Raw genomic sequence first — 24,263 nt, forward strand, 5'->3', positions numbered from 1 at the left:
ATTGCACAGATAACAGTACACCAACCATGCTGCTGTCATTCTGCTGCTTCTGTAACTAAATGTTAGTCCTGTTATATCTCACAGCCAATTTGTGTGTTCTCCTGTGAAAGGACAAGTCTGATATTTGTTCTTATTGTCAATAAGTCCAATAAAAAAAAATACCAAAAACAGCAATTAACTAATCCTACTAAAAAGTTTTTTCTCACAGCAGACATTTTGAGCTGTCATAGTAGGAAAAGTGCTAGTATTACTGATAACATTAACAATTACCCTGTTCTATTAGATGTCCAAGTGAGTCATGTGACAATGAGCTAGCCTGCACAATACCAGGACCCTGAAACTGAGATAGCTAAATGCTATTTGGTCATTATTCAGTTCATTATAAAAAAAAATGTACTAAATCTTTTAAAAGAAAAGTCTATACATTTGTGACCTTCTTTAAAGGATTCTCATCTTCATTAGGAACAAACAGGCTTGTGTGCTGCTGGCAGTGTACGAAAGTCAGACTTGTTCTCTTGTTTTTAACCAGGGACTCAGCACTGAGTGTGTTGTTCTTTGTATGGTTGTAACCGTGATTATAAACCATAAACTGTGTGAGTATTAGAAGTATCACTGTGACCAGAAGATGTTGTGTGCATCAGCATGAGGTATGGTGCCTCTATAAGCTTTTATTACCCAGCTATTTGCTTACAACTGTGCTCTATTTATGAGATACAAACAATTCTAATAACGTTGGAGTGAAACATTTCCAGCAAGAGCGAGAAATGAGGAACAGATGCTTATACCTGCTTTATTAAAGATGGAAGACAAGATACCATATCACTGTTCAAGTGAAGTCAAAAAGTGTTTTATTTATGTAATAAACAGCATCAATCATTTCAGTCCTGCTCATGTCCACAAGATGTCAGTCTGTGGTTCTGCAGGTCAATAAGTCCAGTTGATCCCATCAGCTGGGATTTACTGTCCTCCAAACACACACCACAATGGAAATCACTGTCACACACACAAACTCTCTCTCTCTCTCTCTCTCTCTCTCTCTCTCTCTCTCTCTCTGTGTGTTTGTGTGCGCGTGTGTGTGTGTGTGTGTGTGTGTGTGTGTGTGTGTGTGTGTGTGTGTGTGTGTGTGTGTGTGTGTGTGTGTGTGTTTACAGTATTTTCAATCTCCAGATGAACTACAATTGAATACATCTGATTTACTGTAGCTCTTGAAGGTGTTTATTCACCTCATAATGACAGATTTAAGGTCAAAGTTTACCATCTTCTATATCTTAAGTTCCATACCTAATTCTTCATGTATCTACACACGAATCTGTCCACACATGCAGTCCTGGATCCATGCCAGAGACAAGGTCAGGTGACTTAAGCTTGGCTGCCGTGTCCAACCAAATGAGAGGGATTTGGGGAGATCGAACGATTGTTGCCTCCTACCCACCTCAACATCCCACCTCCATTCACTAAAGCCCAGAAGATTAACTCCCTCAGATCTCTCCTCTTTAATTAGTAGAAATAGGAAATAGAAAGGGGGGGGGGGGGGGTATGGCAAAAGACACACAGTCTGGAAATAAACAGAGATGGTCTGACTTATTGTTGCTGAAATATTATCGCTAATTATGTGTGTGTTACCTCCAAAGAAGACTAATGGTCTAAATATGCTGTATATGACCATTTGTCTCTCTACCTCGCAAAGACGGTGAGGGAGAATGTCCATAACATGTCCTGCTGTTATGACCAGAATTTTTCCAACCCTGAGATCCACCATGATGCTCTACATCTGTTTAAAAAAATACAAAACTGATACCATTAAGGCTCAGTCTAAAGAGGGAAAATAGTACAAAACATTGCAGTAGTAATTGTATCAGCAGGTTTTTGTTTGCTGTGTCTCCTCTACCTTGTTATCCTATTATTTTATTTATTTTTCGCCCCACACAGAGGACATAAGGTACTTAAAAAATAAAATAAAATAAAATAAAAAAGGAACAAGAAGTCAAACTTGCATAGGTGATGCAGAAAACTCTGAGGGTCTTCTAAACAACATTTCAAATATAACTGACTGAAACTTCAGCAACAGAAAAAATGTATCACATGATACAAGAAAAGAAGAGAAAGTAGATTATCTTTTTTTAAACAATGTATTTGTAGTAAGACAAATGGACAAACATCAAGACAATAGTGAAAAAACATGACTATGGCAAAATAGCTAAATGAAATACAAATGAAAAATACACAGGTGAAAAGTAAAATAAATAAATAAAATTAAGGTTATTCTCCTCCCTGCTTATACCCGTTTCCTCAGCCCCTTGAAGCACTTCAGACATATCTACTGTATATTTTCCATAAAGAAAATGATTCCCATACGGAATCAAAACTCCCTTTTTACCCTTCAAAATGTGAATGATTTCCCTCCATTGACAGGCAGGAAGACATCTCCCCGAGCTACTGACCAAAGTGCATCTCATTTACATTTTTCCATAATAAATCTATGAGGCGTTTAGCATGGAGCAAGCATATGTTAATAAGTGCTTTCTTTTTGTTTCGGAAAATTATATCAATTGGATATATGCCAAGAATGACCAATACAAGGTGCAGAGGTAAATCTATGCTCAGTATATTATAAATTGCATGTGATACATCCTTCTAAAACTTTGTAATCTCCTCACACATTTAATACATATGTCTGGGATATTTCTGTTAAATTTGTGTAGTTTGACTGGAGTTATAGATGAGCACATTATCCAATTAAACTGTAATAGCTGTGACCTTGTATTCACCCCTTGAGTATGGGCCTCTAAGCACAGTACTCTTCTTAGAAAGAGACCTCCTCCTGCATATCCTGCCTCCAAGCATTCAACTGGCCTATATAGAAGGGCTTGAAACCAATAGTTTGTACAAAATAGAAATGTTCCCTTCATTATTAAAATGATTAGAAACTGCTTCCTCCAGAGAAGATAGGAGGGGTATAGTTAACTTTTGACTTTGGGCTGCAGCAATAAAACTTCTCACTTACAAATATTTTAAAAGGGGTTTGTTAGGGACATCAAATGCCTTAATTCTTCAAATATCATCTTGGCCTGACCATTATACCAATCCCCAGCATTACCTAACCTATTGCTGGTCCACAATCAAACTGTATGTGTGTGTGTGTGTGTGTGTGTGTGTGTGTGTGTGTGTGTGTGTGTGTGTGTGTGTGTGTGTGTGTGTGTGTGTGTGTGTGTGTGTGTGTGTGTGTGTGTGTGCGTGTGTGTGTGTGTGTGTGTGTGTGTGGCCGTGTGTGTCGGTGTCGGTGTGTGTGTGTGCATTAGTTTAGATCCTGCTGAGCATGTTGGCACCTTACATGGCAGCCTCTGCCATCAGTGTAATAATGTTTGTGTGAATGGATAAATGTGACATGTATTGTAAAGCACTTTGACTTGTCAGAAGACTAGAAAAGTGCAATGTAAATATAGTCAATTTACCATTAAAGAATGTTTGTCTCCCAGTACTTTACGTACCTTGTACCAAACATTACTCATATTTGAAACAAAGGGATTATTGGTTTGTTTCTGAAGCTTTCTAATGTTTATTGAGTATATATACAAGATAAGTGGTAGTTTAGGTAATTTAGGGGGATGTGTAAATAGTTCTATATAGTTCTATCTACCTACACAGGGAGCATCTCTGAACAAAAGTAAAACATCATTGTAACTGTGAAGCCCAAAAGTACAACTGAAAGCTGGGGGCTTTGAGTCCTCCCTGTCATATGGCAGATACAGCAGGGTTAAACAGAGCTTGTGGCATCTGTTATGCCATATTAATATTTATATTCATTCATTCATTCATTTTCTTTAGCTTCATAAAGAATGATAGTGGTGAAGACAAAGAGATATTTTGAAATAAATAAAGCAGTTTGGAAAGGATCTCCAAACTGCTCTGTCTATTGAAATGATCTCAACTGAGAATGAAGTGACTTGAGAACTTTGGACCCAACTCTCCATAAAAGCACATGCATCTTTTCCCTCTGCAACCTATAGAAGGTTTACCAGCCTGAGGTTGGATCTGCGGCTTCCATTTTTTTCATTTGTTGATTTTGGTGAGTGTCTTCTGTTTCAAGTTTTCTCACCGAAGGGCCACTGTTCTTGGTGTTAGAGATGGAGTCTTTGGCATGTGTTATTCTGTTTGCAGAACTTATCACATCGGTTCTAATGTTTTAAATTGCTGTTATTAGTAGTGTGCCTTCAGCCTCTTAATTGCTTTCAGGTTAACACCTGAGCTAACTTGGTTATTACATGGTGATGGTAGTTTCTTTGGCATTTTCAGTGATTGTTTCAGGACTGTTTGGAATACATTTTCCTGCTTTCTTTTGGCATTGCAAAGTCTAGGGACATAATTAACTAAATGTGTTTTGGGTCAAATTAGAGTGTTTTGATAAGGATGTGTCTAAGTATGCAGCGGAACTAGGAAAAGCATGAACTCTCAGCACCCTGCTGTAGCCCGAAGTCCAGATGATCTTCTTAACTTGAGCCAACATAATCCATTCAATATTTCACATTTTGTGCATTCAGCTGACACAGTATAATAAGAATAAGCTTCAAATCTGTGGTCATCAACAAGCAGCTAATAGTCAGGGGTCAGAGGAAACAAATATTCTTATGACCCCAGGGTCATCAGGGAATTCACTGGAGGAAAATTATTAAAGCTGTGTAGCAGACAGTGTTTTCAAGTTCAACCAGTTAGAAAGACGACACAGCAAGTGGGCTTATCACTCTTTCCCAGAATCCTCCCCTTGAAGCTACTAATTTCCTGGATGTTTGCATGAGATGTCTCTGCGATGCAGCTCACTCGCCGTTGCAGGGATTGTGCGGGCAGCGCCCCTCCTCCTGAGGCAGGCCTCGCAGGCACCATTAGCTGTAATCCTGGTGTGTTCGCCAGAGGACGAAGCTCTGCAGATGAAGGGCAGAGACTATGGAGACTAGTACCCAAACACCAACTTTCACTTTCTGGATAACTCAAATCTACACAATCACAGCAAGATGGTCTCCCAATGATGTGATTTCAGTCTGTATGATTAATATTGATAAGATATGGGGCCTGACTGTTGGGCCTAGATGGTGGATTATTTGGCCTGGAGAGCTCTGAAAATGTCATGATGACGTAATGATGAGTTGCAGGGTGTGATTGGTGGACATCCTGGATGGATGCGAGGAGTATAGGCGGGGCTTGGAGGAGAGGTTAAATGGAGACTGGTGAAGACAGAGAGTATGGGGGCTAAATTTAGCCAATGGCTCTACTGGGGTGGAGCTAATCCTCTTTGCACTCGAATTATCTGGTCTTCGGATTAGAGAGCTTTTCCTCTATGCAAGACATCTACTCTCTATAATGATGTCCCATAGCAGGCCATACCATGTCGCCTCGTGGTGGTGGTGGTGGTGGGGGGGGGGGGGGGGGGGGGGCTGGGTGAGTCGGTAAGAGGGCCGCTATAATGAATGAAGAACTAGTTTCACGGGCCTAAATCATTCACTGTTTGCTACATAGTGCAGTGGTGTGAGTGCTATTTTACAGTGTTCTTTATTTAGTTATAAGTATGACATTAACTGTATATAGTGGAATAAAATGATCCCATAATGAAACATATAATGTAGTGAACAAGCAATGGAAAAAAAATGCACATGGCATAAATAGCAGCCAAGCCACACTATAGGGTTCCATACATACAAGTCCTTGTATTGGAAATGTGAAATAATGAGACTTTAAGATGCATAAATGGAAAGTGACAGATATATAAAGGCAACATCTGTTAATGTACCAAGGTAGTTGTTAGTTGAATATGATAATATGTACTGCTGCATACTGACAATTTATATGTATGTCTGCTTTCTTGCATACTCAGCAGTTAGGTCTTGTAGATTGGAGGCTCTCAACCTGGAAATTGGGATCACCACATCGGGACAAATCTGAAGAGTCGCAAGATAATTACTAGAAGACGACAGCAGAAAATACTGATTTCTATTTATTTTCTCAGACTTACTTTAATCTTACTTTACTGTGATTTGTTTTAGCAATGGACTTTTCCCCCCTTTTTTAAATTTAATGCAGGGGTGTGAAAAAAGACAGTTTGGTTGAACTTGTCACAACTGTCAGACACATGCAACCAGTGATGAGTTACAAGCAGACATTTCTTTGTTTTAAAGTGTCACAAGCCAGTGATACAGATATATATTTCTGGGGTAGTGCATGGTGCTCCAGATGACAGATGAAGTTGAATGATAAAGTGTGTCCAACCATTTGACTGGTACTAAAATATGTTTTAAATCAAAAGTCCACCACACATGAGATACACTGGAGATTCAGCACCTTGGCTGAGCATATTTTGGTATATCAGACCTGTTACCTTCCCATTACAGGGCAATGTAAACACTTCTTACAATAAAACTGAAACTGGCGAAGGCATCTTCTGGCCTGAGTAACACATATATCCATTAATTTCTTTTCAGCATACTATCTTTTGGGAAAAACTTGGCATCAATCCACCATACCATCCAGCTGTAACTACTGTTCTCTCTGTGGCCTCAGCCCCAAAAGATCAGTCCTCCCTTCTCTCACAGACCATATATTTTCTGTATGTAAACCACAGGAATGATATGTGGTGCAGGAGAGCTATGATTATCCATCTCCAGCAGTAGGTGCCACTCAGACACATCTATAATCACCTCTGCACTCATCCGCAGCCAAAGAAATAAACCTTCCCTCCTCCCAGCTTCAAGGAAAGGAACATTTTAGACGTTTTTGGTAATATGCTTTTCTGGAGCAACTTGGGATGGATGCGCAGCTACTGTTCCTGCTCAATGGCTCACTCAAGGACACTTTGATGGTACATACAGCTATTGCTGCAATGTGCCCCTCTGTTTATGAGGCAAAAGGCCTCATACCGGATGGTTTAAATATAGGAAACCATTATCTAAATATGCCATCACAGTCTACTACAGGGATTCAATTCTAATCAGTTCTAACCAATCACGGAGGCTGTTGATATACTATATATGATATGTGATATGTTCCTGAGGGTGTTAATCAGTAAAACCACCTGGTGCAATGTGTACCTGGAATGACAACCTGTGCACTCTTGTAGATCTCTTGACAATGAATGCACACCACTGAGGGCCCATATTCAAGTCTCCATGACACCAAGCATCTGCCCTGCAGAAGTATCTTTGAGGAAAATTCAGAATCTGAACTAGCTCCAGCACTGCTGTTGTGGCAGCTGACACTGACCTCCGACCTCTCTCTGGAGGATCCTTTTCAAAGATCTGGAGTATCACAAAAAATCTTGTAGAGTGCCTCAACAGTTTACAGGCAGTATCAGTGCAGCCTGTTGCTATTTAAACCTGCAGGAATGTACCATTAGATTGTGGAAGTAGGGGGAGTTAGTTCCGGGGAGTTTCCTGTTGGGATGAGCCTGGGTGAGGGAGGGGTGCAAGTGGGAGGGGGGGGGGGGGGGGGATCGTGAGGTTGGATCCTAATCCCTCAGGCTTGTCTGCAGCACGGCCTTAGGATAAACTGACATGTAGGTTTGGACATTGGAAAATGCTACTTGGATTTTAGCCTCTTTTTTTAAATTTATGTTTGTTTTGTTCAAAAGGGAATGTCAAGTCTGGTAAGACAACTTTTATTTGAACTATTTGTTGAGTTGTGGTATTTAATTTGTTGTTTTGTCAGACAAATTAGTGGGGAAGTGAGAGATCATTTGGACTGCAAAAATACCCGTCATGCTATTATTTATTTTATCAGGTTTTATCTTTTGCAATAGCATCAATATGATGGGACTATAGATGAGGATAGTCCTATTTTAGTAATCAGCATTGTGATAAGTGCACAAACAAACAAAATCTAACAAAATCTATATATCTAAATAGAAATGTTCCAGCCCAAATTTTCATTTAGTCAACCCAACCTTTACTTTTACTCTTTAAAAGTACCATTGCATTTTTAATTCATTTGCTACAATTAAGTTGTATGAAAATGTTTTGTGAGTAGGAGGAATTTCCAGTCTCTGGTATCAGAATGGAAAGGTATTGGCATTAAAATATCATCAGTATCACTCTCTCAAACTGTCCAAGTGACAGCAATTTACTCCAAAACATGTAAAGATGTAAATATATTAGACAGGTTAGTGACAGGTCGTCCCCAGAAATCATGGAAGATTGCCCTCTGACCTCTCTAGGTCACTGAGGAGCTGAGATTAAAATGAACTCACTGCCTGTGAATGTTAAGTTATTCCATCAACACATACAACGCATATAGTAGATGAAGTCTATTAGATGCTTTGTTTTTCCCAAAGAAAAAAGTACATTTTTTTAATATCTGTGCCTTCAGTGGCAATGAAACCTCTCACCTTGTTGTCACCTTGCTCAGTGGAACCTTGGTGGTGCAAACTGGGTAGAAATGGTCAGACATATTTATATCTGGAATTAAGTGATATTCACTGAGGAAATCAAATGCCATTTTTTGTAATTTTTCTTATTTCATTATAATGAAAATGACACCAGACAAATAGGCTAACAAAGTGTTTGCAGATGTTATTGCAAAAACTGCATTATCTTACAGCTGTCAGATTCAGCTCAAACACTCATACTATGGTTCAAGTGGAGTTTTCTTTTTCAAATCAACTTCTTCTGTCTGGTCCCAGGTTTATTTTATTTGCACAGATCAAAACAGCTGTGACATCAGATTGAGATAGAGAAATAGCACAAACTGTGCAGGTGTGATGGACATCGAGGGGTAGAGCTCATTCCAAATAATAAAGAGAGAAAAATACATGATCGTACATACTAACTGATACTTCTGGGGTAAAAAATGTATTGTAAGCACCCTGGCAAGTTAGATAATTAATAAAAAATCCTGCAAAATGGTGTGGGTTGTTGAGTTTATTTTCCATTTGTCCATCTTTTGTCCATTTCTATACTCCCAAATACAATTACAACTGGGCTTACAGTTTAACTAAAACATTGGATTTTGAAGTTCCAGGCATTTAAAACAGTGTGAAGAAAATGAATAACTGAACGAGGCATATACAGCTGAGCATAGGAAGGAGGAACAAGAGACTTAGAGCTGCAGTACAAGATTGGACTGAATCAAAATGAGGGCTAGCTAGAAAAAGTGTTCACCTGCTGGCTACAGAACTGCTCTACTATATCTACAGCTATTATTCTAAAGTCCATTATCACAATATTAATATGTAACTCCACACGCGTGTATGGTACCATTGCTCTCTGCAGAATGGGCTACAGAAACTGATGAAGCGAAGACGACACAGTTTGGCTGAGTCAAACTAATAAATGATCTGAACAGTAAAAGGTCAATTGTGAAATTGAAATAGCTTTTTGTAAATTAGGCAGTGACCTCTTTGCTTCCTGTTAAACATCAGACTCACATTGATTTTCATGATTCAAAGCAACTCTTTGACTTTTCAACAGTGGGACCGTCTCAGAGGAAGGCAGATCATGACCTATTCAAACTCAGCTCAGAGACATAAATGCTGATTTGACATCTGAATAAGTGTGTGTGTTAGGTGTAGGGAAACGAGGGGGGGGGGTCAAGTTGACACATTAATAACTAGGTACACAGATCAATAAGTTAAAAGAGAAGGGAAGAGGGGGGGAGACAAAGGGGAAAAGAGCGAGTGCATGCAGCCTAACTGTTATGTAAGTGCCAGCTGTGCGAGTACAGGCGCTGCAGCAGGATGATGAAAACAACGCCGCCTCCCTCACCCAGACAGAGCATCCATCCTCTTACTTTTCCCCCTGAATCGTTCACGTATTATTCACGTTGCTAGAAGGAAACAACAAATGAAAAAATACAATTAAAAAACAGCACAAGATGTTCTGATGATCATGATCATGTTATAATACTACAATTTCTCTTGGCATCAAAACTCATTAATGTGTACATTTTTACACTGAGTTTGAGATTTCAACCACTTCCTTTACACTTTATATGCAAGAGCAGCAAATACAGCGCTTCAATCCAGACTCCTTAATCCACGGCCGCTATCAGCCACCTCAATGACTTTCGTGATGAAACAATAATGTGAGGCAACAAGGGCACAATAAAAAATCTGCAGCCTTAATCTGGATTAAATTACAGTGTTCGTCATCCTGGCTCCAAACCGGAACAGACCAACCCAAACCAAACCAAACATCCACTTGTTAGCTGTTAAGACTACAGCTGTTTCTGAATCGAGCAAGCAATACCCATGTAACAAGTAATATACATTTTATAAAAGTGACACCACAAAAAAAATCAAACTGCTATAAACATTATTTGGATCAAATGGCTAAAAGTAATGTGAAAAGAGGCGCACATAGCACATACAGCAGGCAGCTGTTTTCAATGACGAAGCTCTAAAAAACAGCTGTATGCTCCCTGCCTAGCACCAAACCACAGGTAGACACAGTTAGCATCTAGCTGGTGGATACAGTGTGGCACTGAGCAGCTAAAGAGCCAGATATTTCCTTCTAATGTTTCTTAATTAAACTTCAAAAAACAGTATATTATGTTACCTTTATAATGTTATAAAAGGAAAAAAATCCTCACACAAGTGCTATTAACAGTTTTCAGGAAGGAATAAGCATGTTAAAAAAAAAATGTCCATCAACATTCTATTTGTTTCGCACTAAGCTTATAGCAAGACATGTGGAAAGCTTTGGCTCCTCTTGCACTGGAGAAAAAAAACTCTATTTCCTTTTTTAGTGTCATAAAGCAGCTCAGCAAATTTACCACCAATTTAATTCAATGAACTACCATGAAAACTTCAGAGGTCTTCAAAAGCACTCATGCTCATTTTCAAGGGTTTATTGGTTGCTACAGCCTAATTTGGCCCGGTATAAGCAGAAGCTTATGCTGGCTAATGTTAGCAAACTTTTAGGCTAGATAGATATTTCTGTAACTGGCATTACTGACTTTTTTGATGTACTTCTGTTCTGACTGTCCTCTACTCATGTCACTGCTAATACATTTTAGCATTTACCATTACTAGCATTTCTAGCATATACCATTAATCTGTAATTTCCTCATGTAGCCTCAGTGGCCGCTGTTTAGCTAACGTTACATAGGTCCACATTAAAAATTGTTACTGTCAGGGTGCCTTTGAGAAGGGCAATAAGGACTGCAGTTGTCCTGTAAACTCCCAGTGTTAATGTGAAACAGTAGCAGCAGAGACAAATAAAAACTACAAAAAAACAAAAAAAAAGCATCTCTCTCAGTTTATTGCTGGACCAGATAGGGAAAATCGAAGTTTGTTGAATTTTACAATTGAACAGAGTGAATTTGACACATTAGTTAATTTCTCGTATTGCCTCCAGAGCTCATCAGCGTGAGTTATACCCAAATTACATAGGATCCAGCCTCAAGACAATAATTGCTTAATTTTGCAATATGTGCCTGACTTCAGTGTGAAAGTTATTCAGTCATGTTAGCATGTGAAAATCAGTAAAATTCCTGAAATTCAATTTAATTTGTGTTACTGTGTGTCTGTCTGTGCCTTCGGCCACTGTTGAAATCAAGACAGATTTGTCATTTGATGTGTCATCATTACAGCACTGTTATGTGATGGATCAAAATGGCGTCAGAGAATTTGAGCAGTGAGACGATGAGATTATCTGGTTGTGTGGAAGGACATGCAACCTGCAGGGGAGACTGGGAGTCCTGACCTGCTCTTTCCTGCTAAATGACAATCTTAATTTCTGAGTAGAGTAATAATGTGGGCTTATTTAGAACTTAAAGTGCCTTACAAGAAGTAATAAATAAGAAAGAATTGATCAAATTGACAGGAAAGTGATCTGAAGCAGAGTACAAACAGACAAAAACAATTAATATAAATTGAGGGAATGAAGTCAGAATCAGAAGTCTAGATCTACTATAATTACATGAAATATAGGCAAATTTCATACTTCTAGACTTAACCCAGTTTTTTAGGACTTCATCTTCAGTTGAAGGTCAAAGATCATGATGTGCTCTTATGTTTTCTACAATTTAAATGGTGAAAATCCCTTTGAGACTGTAAGTGTGACTTGACATGGCAGGTCTCAAGCTGTCCCAAAGGGGACTGTTGCATAGCAATGTCTATGCTGTACAAATGCATTCTTGTTTGCCATATCGCTGACAGACCATCTGTAATGTGTGTCCATCATTGTGTTGTAGGTTCAGCGTGCAGCTTGGTGCAAATCAATGAAGTTAAAAGTCTTTCATCACAGCTGTTGAGGCCTTAAACTTCAGACCCAAACTCCACAGTGGACTGTGCAACTGAAAACCTGCAACCGACACCTGGAATCCAGGAGACGCAGCAACACTGAGAAGCACAAGGCTCCTGGAGAGGATTATGCCATTATAGCTGACGACTTGAGCTTCATTAGTGTACAACGGCTACGAGGCAAAGTCAGTCCTGCTCCCCTTACATTCAGCAGGAACCATGGATGACCCCTATCAAAACAATGTGAACCAGCAGGTGACAGAGGGAGGAGAGTACACCTACACTCAGGATGGAAGTGGCCAGGATGGCTATCCTTATCAGTCGGACTACCCTCCGCAGGATGAGGATGCTGCTAGCGATGCCACTGAGGGGGCAGATGATGATGAACAGATGTACGAGGGGGAGTACCAGGGCGTCCCTCACCCTGACGAGATCAAGGAGGCACGGCGGGCAGCTCGGTTGGAGGCCAAGAGGAAAGCCCGCATGGCTGCCCAGCAGGAAGAGGAGGAGGACAACTTGCCTGACCAGTATGAGAGCATCATGGAGGACTGTGGCCATGGACGCTTCCAGTGGATGCTGTTCGTCGTGCTTGGCCTGGCCCTAATGGCTGACGGGGTGGACGGCTTCGTGGTGGGTTTTGTTCTGCCCAGTGCTGAGAAGGACATGTGCATATCCAACGCTGACAAGGGTTTGCTGGGTAAGTGACAGCAAAGGAGGAGGAAAGTGGGAATACAAAATAAACCAGAAAACTGGACAACCACCACTTGATATGATAAGGATTCTTGAAAGTGTGTACTACATTTTATAGCAATCCATTAATAGTTGACTCAAATGACTTCAAATGAAGAGGTAGAAAAGTAAAGTAATCACCAAAGTAATTGGGATTCATTCTTTGGGGACTATGAATGTTTGTGCAAAATTCCATAGCAATCCAAGCAATAGTTACAATATTTCAGTTTGAAAAAAAGTAGTGGACCAACCAACTAACAGATCGACATTGCCATGCCTAGAGCCACACCTCTAGCATGACTAAAAATGCTTTGGAAAACACATTTTTTCCAAAACATGCACAACGTTTTGGAAACCCACAATGCTAGCAAATTGAAATAATCTATTGAACAGGTCCAATCTTGAGCCAGAGAGCAGGAACTCATGAGTGAAATCATATGCTGTTGTGGTTGGCTGGAACAAAATCCTGCATATGTTTGGCTGTTGATGGCACATAATTGCAGACCATTCATCAGACAGCTGCTGTGACACGTTAGGGAAAAAGGTTTGCATCTTCCTGGGCCAAAATATAAAACATAACCAACATTTTGTCTTAATAGAGTGTTTTGGTGAGCCACCAAATTAGCTTCATTACGCGTTGGCAGAGCCTCTAAGTTAATTGAAGGGATGCCACACAACATGATGGAATGTTAATATTTGATTATGTTAGATAACAGACACAGGCATAAGTAGTATATTTTGTTTTAAGAGAGGTATTTTCTTCTTTTTTTTAAAATACAGAAATTTGTATGCAGCATAGACCCAGCTTACTGGAAATGTACCTTGAAAATGTCTACTTTCTGTGCAGACAACTAAACTGCAAATTAAAGCCTCTCACCTTATTTCCCAGGCCTCATGTGTAGCCAGGCGATGTGGCAGATTGCACATCGCTCATTTTATCTTAACAACGGGCTCCTGGGATGAGGCATTGCGAGAGATTGATGAGGGACCCGATGGTGATTGCATTCAGTGTGTGTTCCCAGGCTAATATGGAGCATGTTGCAGCAGTCAGAGAGCCTGGCGGCCTGCAGCGCCCAGTGCAGAGCTGTCAGATACGCTTCGGGCCTCTGACAGGCTGTGGTAGCAGGAGGAAGGCCTGGTGAAAATGAAATCACAGTGTCTGTTTGTGCAGAGCGGGAGGGTAGCACTGTTCATTGGCTGAGAATATGAAGTAGATCTGCAGAATGATCCTATTTGATTCACGCTCATGCTCTGTTCACCAGACACAGGAGCAGAAATGTGTTTAATCTTAACCTTAGTCTGAGATAGCAGATAGACTACCAAACCTTTTGTAAAGAAAAGAAAGATGGTCATGCACTTACCTTTAATGGCTGTTTTATTGTTTAATCTATAGACTTAAAATACAAGGGACTGAGAGATAGTGAGAGAAAAAGCACTGGAGACAAAAAAAGTTCTGGCAGGTTTTAAATTCTACACTTTATGTGGTTCTGGAGTTGTAACCGCTAATGATTTCAGGGAGAAAAAATAGCTAAACTTGTACTGCATCTTATACATATCTCAAATTAAACTGGAATTGCAATTAAAAAGGTCATGCACACATTAAGAGGTGGCTTTCTTCTAGAATATCTTCTGTGCTTAGCATTGATTGCTGTAGGGTGTTTGCACTGCACCTCCCCGAGATCACATCAAAGAGTTGTTGACGTAGTTTGACTTTTTACACTTTATCTTTGTGATGAAATTATAGCTTCAATTCTCAAATTCTTAATATCTACTAGCACGTCTCCAACTAGCGGTTTTCTGAATTGGGTTGAACCATTTAAGCTTAGGGAAATTCTTGGCTAACAAATAGTTTTTAGCTATATGTTTAACCTCACTGCCAATACTTGGTAATTTTAAGGAATTTCATTGTTTTTACTTGCATACATGGAGAAGTATGCGTTTCAGATTTAGCAGTATTCAAGCAGTTTGGAATGAGCAACATTTAAACATTATTGGCAAATTGTTTGTGTAATTTGAGGAATATTATGGTATTTTTGATACATACAATTTCTAATCCTTCCTTTATATCATTATTAAACAGATTTTTGAGCCAATGTGAGTTATGTGATCCCCTTCATTTACTTATATACTTACATATATTAGCATGGTCATTTTTTTTTTTTTAGATTTAGCTATACAGCCATTACAGCTGACTATAAATATTAACAGCAGTAACAGCTCTCTACGTATGATCTAGCTTGTGTAATGTAAACAGTTTTAATTTAGCAACATGTAAAATATCTGCTCAGTAAACACTTAATGTTAGAAGTAGGCTAACTTTGTACTTACGACCAGCTGGTGTAACTGGCTCCAGGCCAACCATAAACTTCACTGGCGACAGATTCAATCATTATAGTCAATCTCTGATAGAAAAAGTAGCAGAACAATGAAGCAGATTAAGTTCTCAAAATGTTATCAAGTCATTTTGGAAAAATACTCCATGATACAGTGTTCATAAAACTCATATAGATAGATGCTCTAAAATGTTAAATACAGCTGATACTGTATCATTAGTAGTAAACTTAATTTCTTTCTTCTTAATTTTAAACATAGTTTCAATTATATACATAGGATAATCATTTCAAGACAGTACATAGGGTACATCTGGGTGAATGCATGATCTGCAAGGGCCTCCTGGATATGTGTTTTAGTAGGTTTTCGTGTAGATTATCTTGACATATTGTCATAGTGCTAAATGCACTTACTGTGCTTTCACTTTTAATACAGTAAGAAAAAGGCGATGACTTATTTTCTCTCCAGTGATTCAATGTGTGCACTGTGCACAAGCACATTTTAGCAGGTAGATAGATGCTTGTTGTTGCAGAGGTTGATCCTCGGCCTCCATCTGAACAACAGGCGTTCTAATCACAAAGCCACCCTGTCAACCTGTCAATGTACACATCTAAGGCATTCACTTTGCCTTTGGCAACAACTTGGCTAAGACATTTAAGTGACATGTTAGCCTTGACTCTTTCTCTTCTGGTGACCAGTCTCTTGTTGAATGGGTTTTAAGGGAGGTGCAGCTTGGCGTGTGGAGCATTTGGATAGTCTAGTAATCCACAGGGAAGGTGCACACTATGGCTCCACGTGCCGTTAAGCTGCTTAGTCCCACTGTAATTAGGGCTGTGTGTAGTAAAAACACAGAGCAGGCAGGAAGTATAGGTCGAAAAGGCTTGTACAACATAGTGGAGAGGATGACTGAATTTGTAGGTTTCAGTTCTGACACCGACAACAGGGGAGAAAATATCACACTCCCTAGAGACATTAAAAAAAAGGAGGTGCATAATTGTTTTTATCTCCTTGGAGCAGTAATGGACGACACAGTAGGTCACTGCTCAGGACTATTGAAATGGCTGACTAAAACACCTGCCTGCTGCATGCTGGCATAGGCTCCAGACCACAGTGAATTTAAGTAGGGGAAAAATGAACTGTGCAGTGATAAAAGATGTAATTGAGGTAATAAAAATGTCCCAAAAAATTCCAGATGACAGCAACGACAAATGCAGCAACAGTAATCATAAAGCTTAGAGCAGTTTGTTTAAATATGCAGGGTGAGTGTGGCGGAAGAGAAGCACTCTGTATGTAGGTGCCTTAAAATTATTATGACCTTTATTTCTCATTTCGGTTTCTGGGAATGCTACTATCAGTCTGGTTCCATTTTCTTGGTACATCATTATAAATATTCAGAAATGTTGGTCCGGGCTCACACGTAAGGATGCATCACACTGAATTATAGTGGAAAGTGTGTTCCTGTCTTAATAGAAGGGTAAAGATTGCCCCCTTGTGGAAGCTTGTGGAGTTTTTGTCCTGATCTTTTAAACAGATCCACTATCCTTCTGATGATTTCTGTGTATGTGTAAGTATGAAAGTATATGTATCTATGTGTTTCAGTAAGATCAGCTGTGCATTTTGGGAGTAAAACAACAAATTTAAAGGTCAGATGCCTATAAGCGAGTCTCTGTTTGTGTGTGTGTGTGTGTGTGTGTGTGTGTGTGTGTGTGTGTGTGTGTGTATGTGTGTGTGTTCACAGGTCTGCTGGTGTATGTGGCCATGATGGTGGGGGCGCTGGTGTGGGGTGGTCTGTGTGATAAGATGGGGAGGAGGAAGTGTCTGATCTACGTCCTGACCATCGACCTGATCTTCTCCTTCCTGTCCTGCTTCGCTCAGGGTTACGGCTTCTTCCTCTTCTTCAGGTTCTGCTCCGGCTTTGGGTGAGATATACATTTACACACACACTCACATTTACATTTTCAGTACTTGCTTGAATAAATGACATTTTTCCACATGGGTTTTTATAATGACTGACCTTTTCTGTAAATAATCCTGTAACATTTTTTTTTTTTTTGCATTTAAACATATTTGTTCTAAAATTGGATTCCTGACATTTGAGTTAGATGAATAATATGCAGCACTTAAATTAAAACAAACTGTGGTCTTTAAGAAAGAACCTGGAGGACAGATTTTGAAGTACAGATGGGTGGGAGCTAAGAATTACAACATTTGTGTTGCTTAGTGCTACATTATAAGCAGCTTCTTTTTATTCTTCTTGGTTTTTTAAATTTAATTTAAATGATATCCTGACAACACAAAGTGAAAGCTCACTGGCTGTGCCTTATCGACCTTGCAGGTGAGATAAAGTTTACTTACCCTGGTAATGTAGTCAAAATAATGCTGCTCCTTGACACTTCCTTTTATGAGAGTGTAGAGTGTTTTTTCTTTTCTTTTGCATTCATCAGATGCAGCAACTCAAAGACACCTTAATTGTAGCCTGCACACACAGTTGTGTTTATTTACCTTAACAGAACTTTCCTGTATCACCCTAATTAAAACAAAAGAACAACGCTTTCTGCTTGTGTTTAATTTGAGTTGTATTGTTCCCGCTGTCTCCAGCACCTCAAGGCGAAGCGTCTGCTGTGTTCAAACTGATTTTGCAACTTTCAAAGACACATTTCTTTTGATTTTTGATTGCAGCCAGCGTGTGCCCCAAACCTGCAATATTGATGTTTGAGCTTTTTGCTAAGCCAAAAAAATACAAGGCCACCAAAATAAAACATTGAGATATTGCAGATTCACGGTGATAATGAGCCCCGTGTTAGTCATTAACACTCACATCTGCAGAGGAACTGTGCCCGTTTTGCTGGCTTTACAAAAACATAAAGAGCAGGCAGACTCCACACCCCCATATTACAAGATTCCTCATCATCATAAAGAAGAGAGAAATCTTTCAAAATGTCCTTACTTGTCTTGGTGCAGAACATACTGTGGTGATGAGAACTTTGCTGCCTAGTGTAATGCAGTGTTTTTGCAATGTGTATGAGGCTGTCAACCTGACAGTAAAACTGTGTTTGTGATTTATATGTTTAAAAAAAAGCTGAATTCGATAAAATCATAAGCCTGAAAGCTTTTTGTCAGCTTTCATCTTTAAAAGGCTGATAAATGCAAACTAGACAGTGTGTTGTCATGGGGACTATTTCCCTAGTATAATGTTGTTCCAATGAACAGTGCTGACAGGGAGGTCATTTGACATGTTTTACAGAATGACATAGAGAAAGATGAATATTTAAATTAAACATTTCAAAGCTTTGAGCAACATGCTTGGAATTCCATTCATTCCAGTTGTATTGAAATTTCAGAGAGACAGATATGTTCAATATAAAACCTAAATCATCTGCAAGGCTGGATATTACATTTAGTAAGTGAGTAATTATGTCTTTGTGTAATTTGGGTGAACTGAATGTTTTCAAGTGTAAAATACAAAGTAATCTTAAATCCCAAGATCACAGATAACAGTTAAGGCATCAAATGTTGACCTTGTGATTCGTCTTCCAGAATTGGCGGCTCCATCCCGATAGTGTACACCTACTTCACTGAGTTCCTGCAGATGGATAAACGTGGTGAACATCTGAGTTGGCTCTGCATGTTCTGGATGCTGGGAGGCCTGTATGCTTCCTTCACTGCCTGGGGAATCATCCCTCACTATGGTAACACACATAAAGACACACACGTGCAGTACGTAGACACACAAGAAGAAAGAGAAGCATTCAAATATACAGTCCATAAACTCAGAAGAGAGACATAGTATGCTGTTTTTGTTACTTTAGTGCATGAATTACAAATGAAAAGCGTTTTGTGTTTTACTGGACTTGATGTGATTGGAAATCAAGATATTTTCTGAAAGATAGTTTCTCTAAATATGAACTTCCTTTATTGAATGGTTTTCCAGGCTGGGGCTTCTCCATCGGCACAGAGTTCCAGATGCACAGTTGGAGATTGTTTATTCTGGTGTGTCTCTTCCCTGCCCTGGCTGCACTCGTCGGAGTCATCTTTATGCCGGAGAGCCCTCGTTTCCTCCTGGAGGTTAGATATTTGAACCAACATAGCAGATATGATCATCCCTATAGCTTTGAAACTCGGCTTTCATTTTATCTTTATCTGCTTTAACATAAAAACACATTTATCGGCGTGGTATTAAACATCAAGCTGTGATTGGTTAAAAATGTTGAGTCATCAGCCACCAAAGCAACATCCCACTGCTGTGCAAAGGTAGCGAAGGGCTGTTAAGGCGTCACCAGAACAACACCCACCCATGTCTCTCATGCAGGACATTGTCAGACCTTTAACCACATGTGGTATTTTATTTGTATGTTACAGCGGGGCAGCTCCAGCATGTTCATCATATCACACACCCCCAACTAATCACACATTTCCCCAGCTGATAAGAGGCAGACCTCATGGTTACTCAACTGCATATCTGGCTAGACTCTACGTGGGGAGATTTGGGTGGTCGGATGATTCAAATAGTAATTCTTTTATAAATAATAAAAGTGTAAATCTGTGTAAAAAAATGGGTAATTTCATATAATTTACAGAGGAATTAAACAACAAAAGGAGATGACACTCTATTACACCGCAAAGCTACATCACATTGGTTTGGTACAGTACTGAGCTTTTATAAGCAAATTTACAACGCTTGTACTTAGAGTAACCGCATGTATAAATACATGTGGTACAAAAATACATACACAGCTACACAAAACATAAAGAATACAATTAAAGTGCCACCAAGCAGATAATATTCCAGCACCTGTGTTTTTGTTTCAGAACGCTCGGCATGACGAGGCGTGGATGATCCTGCGACGGGTTCACGACACCAACTGGAAGGCCAAGGGAGAGCCAGAGAGAGTTTTCAGTGTAAGCCCTTATTTCCCACAACACTGCTGTTTGGCACAATGATTCATTACCAAATATTTAATTTAGCAGGAAATGAAAAATGTACCAATATAACATTTGAAGTACGAGAATTTACTTTGAGTAATAATAATATTTGTAATGAAGATGAAGGCATCGACTGATTTTGAATGTCCAAACCCTTATCTCTTTGTGAAGGTGACCAACATTAAGACCCCGCAGACACAGGAGGACGAGTTCATAGAGATCCAGAGTGACACCGGCACCGCCTTCCAGCGCTGGACGGTCAGACACATGACCATGCTGCAACAGGTCTGCAAAGCATATTTACACACAAAAAAATTATATGGAATAAAACCTTTCCTGTGCCTCCACACTTCCAAAGTGTTTCTGTTCCTTTATTTTCATGCAAAATGTATTTGTTTCCTGTTTGTCTATCTTATAGGTGATGGCTAACATAATGTCACTATCAGCTCCAGATCTCAGACTGCAAGGCCTCTTTCTGGTCATTATCTGGTTCTGCTTGGCTTTCAGGTAGGAATACAATATTTAGCCGTTGCATTTTAGTCAGTCATGCATTTTAGTTGGTCTTGGACAACCTGAATAGTAGATATCTATAAACTCTCCAAAGCAGAGCTAATCTGTGGGGAGAAGGGTAAATGGTCCAAAATCAGAAAATCACACCCCTGCAGTGGCCTCTAATTGTGCCTCTAATTTTATTTTTTCTGTGTATCAGCTACCATGGGCTGGGAGTGTGGTTCCCTGATATGATCAAGTACATGCAGTATGAGGAGTACGAGTCCAAGGTCCGAATATTCCACCGAGAGAGGGTAGAACGTTTCCACTTCAACTTCTCCCTGGTCAACCAGATCCACCGTGAGGGAGAGTACATCCATGACAAGTGGGTTTCTTCTTCCTTTCTTTTACTGTCAACTCTATCAGTTGTGTTCAAAACTGACCTGAAGCCCAATCCAGCATTGCTTTGTCACTTTTTTGATGGGAAGTTAGGTAATTTGAACAATTTACCTATATTACTGCTTAATTTCATTTCTTTTTGTGTGTCTTTCTGTTTAGGTTTGCAGAAATCGAGATTAAGTCTGTGAAGTTTGAGGATACTCTGTTTGAAAACTGCTACTTTGAGGATGTCAGATCAACCAACACCTTCTTTGAGAATTGCACCATCAAAAACACTGTCTTCTATAACACAGGTACCATGCAGCATGAGTAATGAATGCTTTTACACTCCTGGAACATTAAGGCCCAGAGCTCAATAAAATCAACTTATTAGTGGTATAAGATTAAAGTATTAACGCTGCCCTAAAACAGTCATCTTCATCAAAACACCAACACATTGCAATATGTTTATCCTCCAAGAGGAAAAAAAATGCTGCGTCTGTTTTCTCTCTCTTCAGACCTCTGGCAGGAAAAGTTTAAAGACTGTCGAATGGAGAACACCACCTTCCTCCATCCAAAGAAAGGCTGCCATCTGAACTTCCAGGAGGAGAACGACATAGTCATCTACATGGTCAGCTTCCTGGGCAGTTTGGCCGTGTTGCCTGGCAACATCATCTCGGCATTGTTCATGGACAAGATAGGACGAATCCGAATAATAGGTGAGATCAGCAGAAAGTGCATATAAAGATACTCTAATAGTGTACAGCAACCCAGGACAGATGGGTCTTTTGTGGCCAAGCCTGTTTTAATATTAAATCGTTTATCTTTCCAGGTGGCTCCATGCTGGCGTCAGCTGCCTGTACTTTCCTGTTGCTGCTGAGTTTCAGTCAAGGAGCTGTAATATGTTGGCAGTGTCTCTTCTATGCTGTCAGCGTGGCAGCCTGGAATGGAGTAGAGGTCATTACAGTGGAACTCTACCCCTCCTCTAAAAGGTGCGAGTCCACTTTTATCCCTCTGATAAAAAGTCTAGTTCAATCTCTACCACATCATAGTTCATCTCTGCCCCTCCCCTGAAAGGTTAGGGCCTTAGATCGTTAGCTTAACTCCTCAGCCACTTGGACAGTCACATCTTAACAACAGAAACAAGACACAGTAGACCTGTGAATGTAATATAAGAGATACTAAGTATTTATAAAAGTGTTCTTTAACCTTTTTTTTTATTTATTTTTTTTTTTTACCTTTAACCAAACACAGACACACACACAAAAATGAAAATGTAATGTATTAAACAGTCTACCCTGATGTTAGCTGCAAACGTTAGCATGCTCACCCTACAGTGATAAATAAACATTACTTTTAAATATTACATTAATAATTATCACACTAACATGAATTACATTTTTTGTTGGGATACAGGTTATGTTAAAAAAGGCCTTGTTCAGTTGACATGCTTTACAGTCAGAGTTACAGCTAACAGCTAACGTTATGCTATTCTCTTTATTTGGTTTGGAGAAATTGACACTCAGCTACTCAAGATAGCGTTACATTTGTCGAACTCATTAGTTAGTCCTGATCCTCAAAACCTTATGCCATGTGAAAATACATGTAAATCTACTGTAATTGTGATTTAAAAAAGTATGTTTTTTCTACATCCAAACTGGTTTTAACTAATAGTACATCATTTAGTCATGTTTTTGTTTATAATTCTGTGCTATGGCTAACAAGAACAATGCTGCTCCTTATTTGCTTCTACATGGATCACCAATTTATGAGAATATTTGTTTGTTGCCTGGAATCTTATCTTTTAGTGAAATATCTTCATGTATCTTTCCATTGTGTGCATTTTCGTCCTATAATGACATTAAACATTACAAAAATATTAAACAACTTGTTAGCAACACTTTTCCATATTCTTGAGTCATAGCTGATCAGACTTGTCAATCTCTCCTTGTGTTTCTTTTCCTCTGCAGAGGGACAGCGTTTGGTATCCTGAATGGCATCTGTAAGTTTGCAGCCATCATTGCCAGCTTTATCTTCTCAGCCTTCATTGGCGTCACCAAGATCATCCCCATCTTCCTGGCCTTCGCCGCCCTCGTCTGTGGAGGTCTTGTGGCTCTCAAGCTGCCCGAAACCCGGGAGAAAATCCTCACTTGAAAAGCCAAACTCCTGCAGCCTCCAGGCCCCAAACACAGTAGCAGAGGTTGAAAATGTTTGGAAAGTATCAGCTTAAATTGAGATGGAGAGACAAGGAAGAATGACCGTGCTATGTTAGCTGTGTTTGCGTGTCTGTCATGGGATTAAAAATGTTGAAAACCTGTCTGGTTGCCTACATGAACCTGTGGTTGCTTTCTTTTCCTTCTAAGCTCCTCAGGCTGCCCAACATTTCTGTCACATCATATGAAACCAGTGTTTGTCATTTCCTTTTTATCATTTACCGCCCATCCTTTAGTCACACACATACACATACACACTGTAGTGACATTTGTTTTGTTTAAGGTCTGTGTGTGTAAAAGAAAGATTAATATGAGATGAAAATGTGTCTGTACTTGAAAGGTGATGTAGTTCCTGTTACCATGTTGTGCTTTTTATTTCATTCCCTGTTGGACAAAAAGAAAACAGAAGGGACTCATAGTTATAACTTTAATTGAATTTCCATCCTGTTGTATTCTCTGCCCAGGCTCGCAGCAGTATTACTGCTGGTGTTAATATTTAGAGAAAACACCCAGTCTTTGTTTATTCTGCACTGTCCTGTGGTCTCTAGTCAATTTAATCACCTGTAGTTCACATGTTGTTGCTTGGTTTGTTTTCTCTAGACATTAACTTTTATTAAATGTGGAAAACTTTTTTTTAAAATCAAATCCGCTCTTGTTCATTTCTCCGAGCTCCTCCAAATCCAAACTGAACAGCCGTCTGGATTCACCTCCTGTTTGTCGTCTTGTCCCGGACTCTGAGACGTCGTGTCTGTCCTTAACAGTAGAGCCGTGTTCTGTAGTTGGTGATAACGTAGAATCGGAGTCTTAACTATCAAATCTTGCCATGACAAATTGTAAGCAATTGTTCTGTTTGTTTATTAATTTCTTTTTCCGTCTTTTTTTCTAAAAAAAAAACTAAAAAAAGGAGAGTGATACAAAACTTGTGAAATTAGATGTTTTGATATTATGCTCTCATTGTAACCTTCTGATGAAGAACTGTT

The 24,263-nt window shown here is 39.5% G+C and overlaps 1 protein-coding gene across 1 annotated transcript; it reads left to right on the forward strand.

Moving 5' to 3' along the window:
• The first annotated feature begins 12,439 nt into the window (after positions 1-12,439).
• sv2ba (synaptic vesicle glycoprotein 2Ba) lies at positions 12,440-23,224 on the forward strand. The gene is made up of 12 exons (XM_062415423.1): positions 12,440-12,917; positions 17,019-17,199; positions 18,818-18,969; positions 19,212-19,345; positions 20,090-20,179; positions 20,375-20,488; positions 20,622-20,710; positions 20,913-21,077; positions 21,251-21,384; positions 21,589-21,789; positions 21,903-22,062; positions 23,041-23,224. The coding sequence occupies exons 1-12, from the start codon at positions 12,440-12,442 to the stop codon at positions 23,222-23,224; spliced, it is 2,082 nt and encodes a 693-aa protein (XP_062271407.1).
• The last annotated feature ends 1,039 nt before the right edge of the window (positions 23,225-24,263 follow it).

This window comes from Scomber scombrus, chromosome 1 (genome assembly GCF_963691925.1).
Source record: "Scomber scombrus chromosome 1, fScoSco1.1, whole genome shotgun sequence".
Classification (NCBI taxonomy): domain Eukaryota; kingdom Metazoa; phylum Chordata; class Actinopteri; order Scombriformes; family Scombridae; genus Scomber; species Scomber scombrus.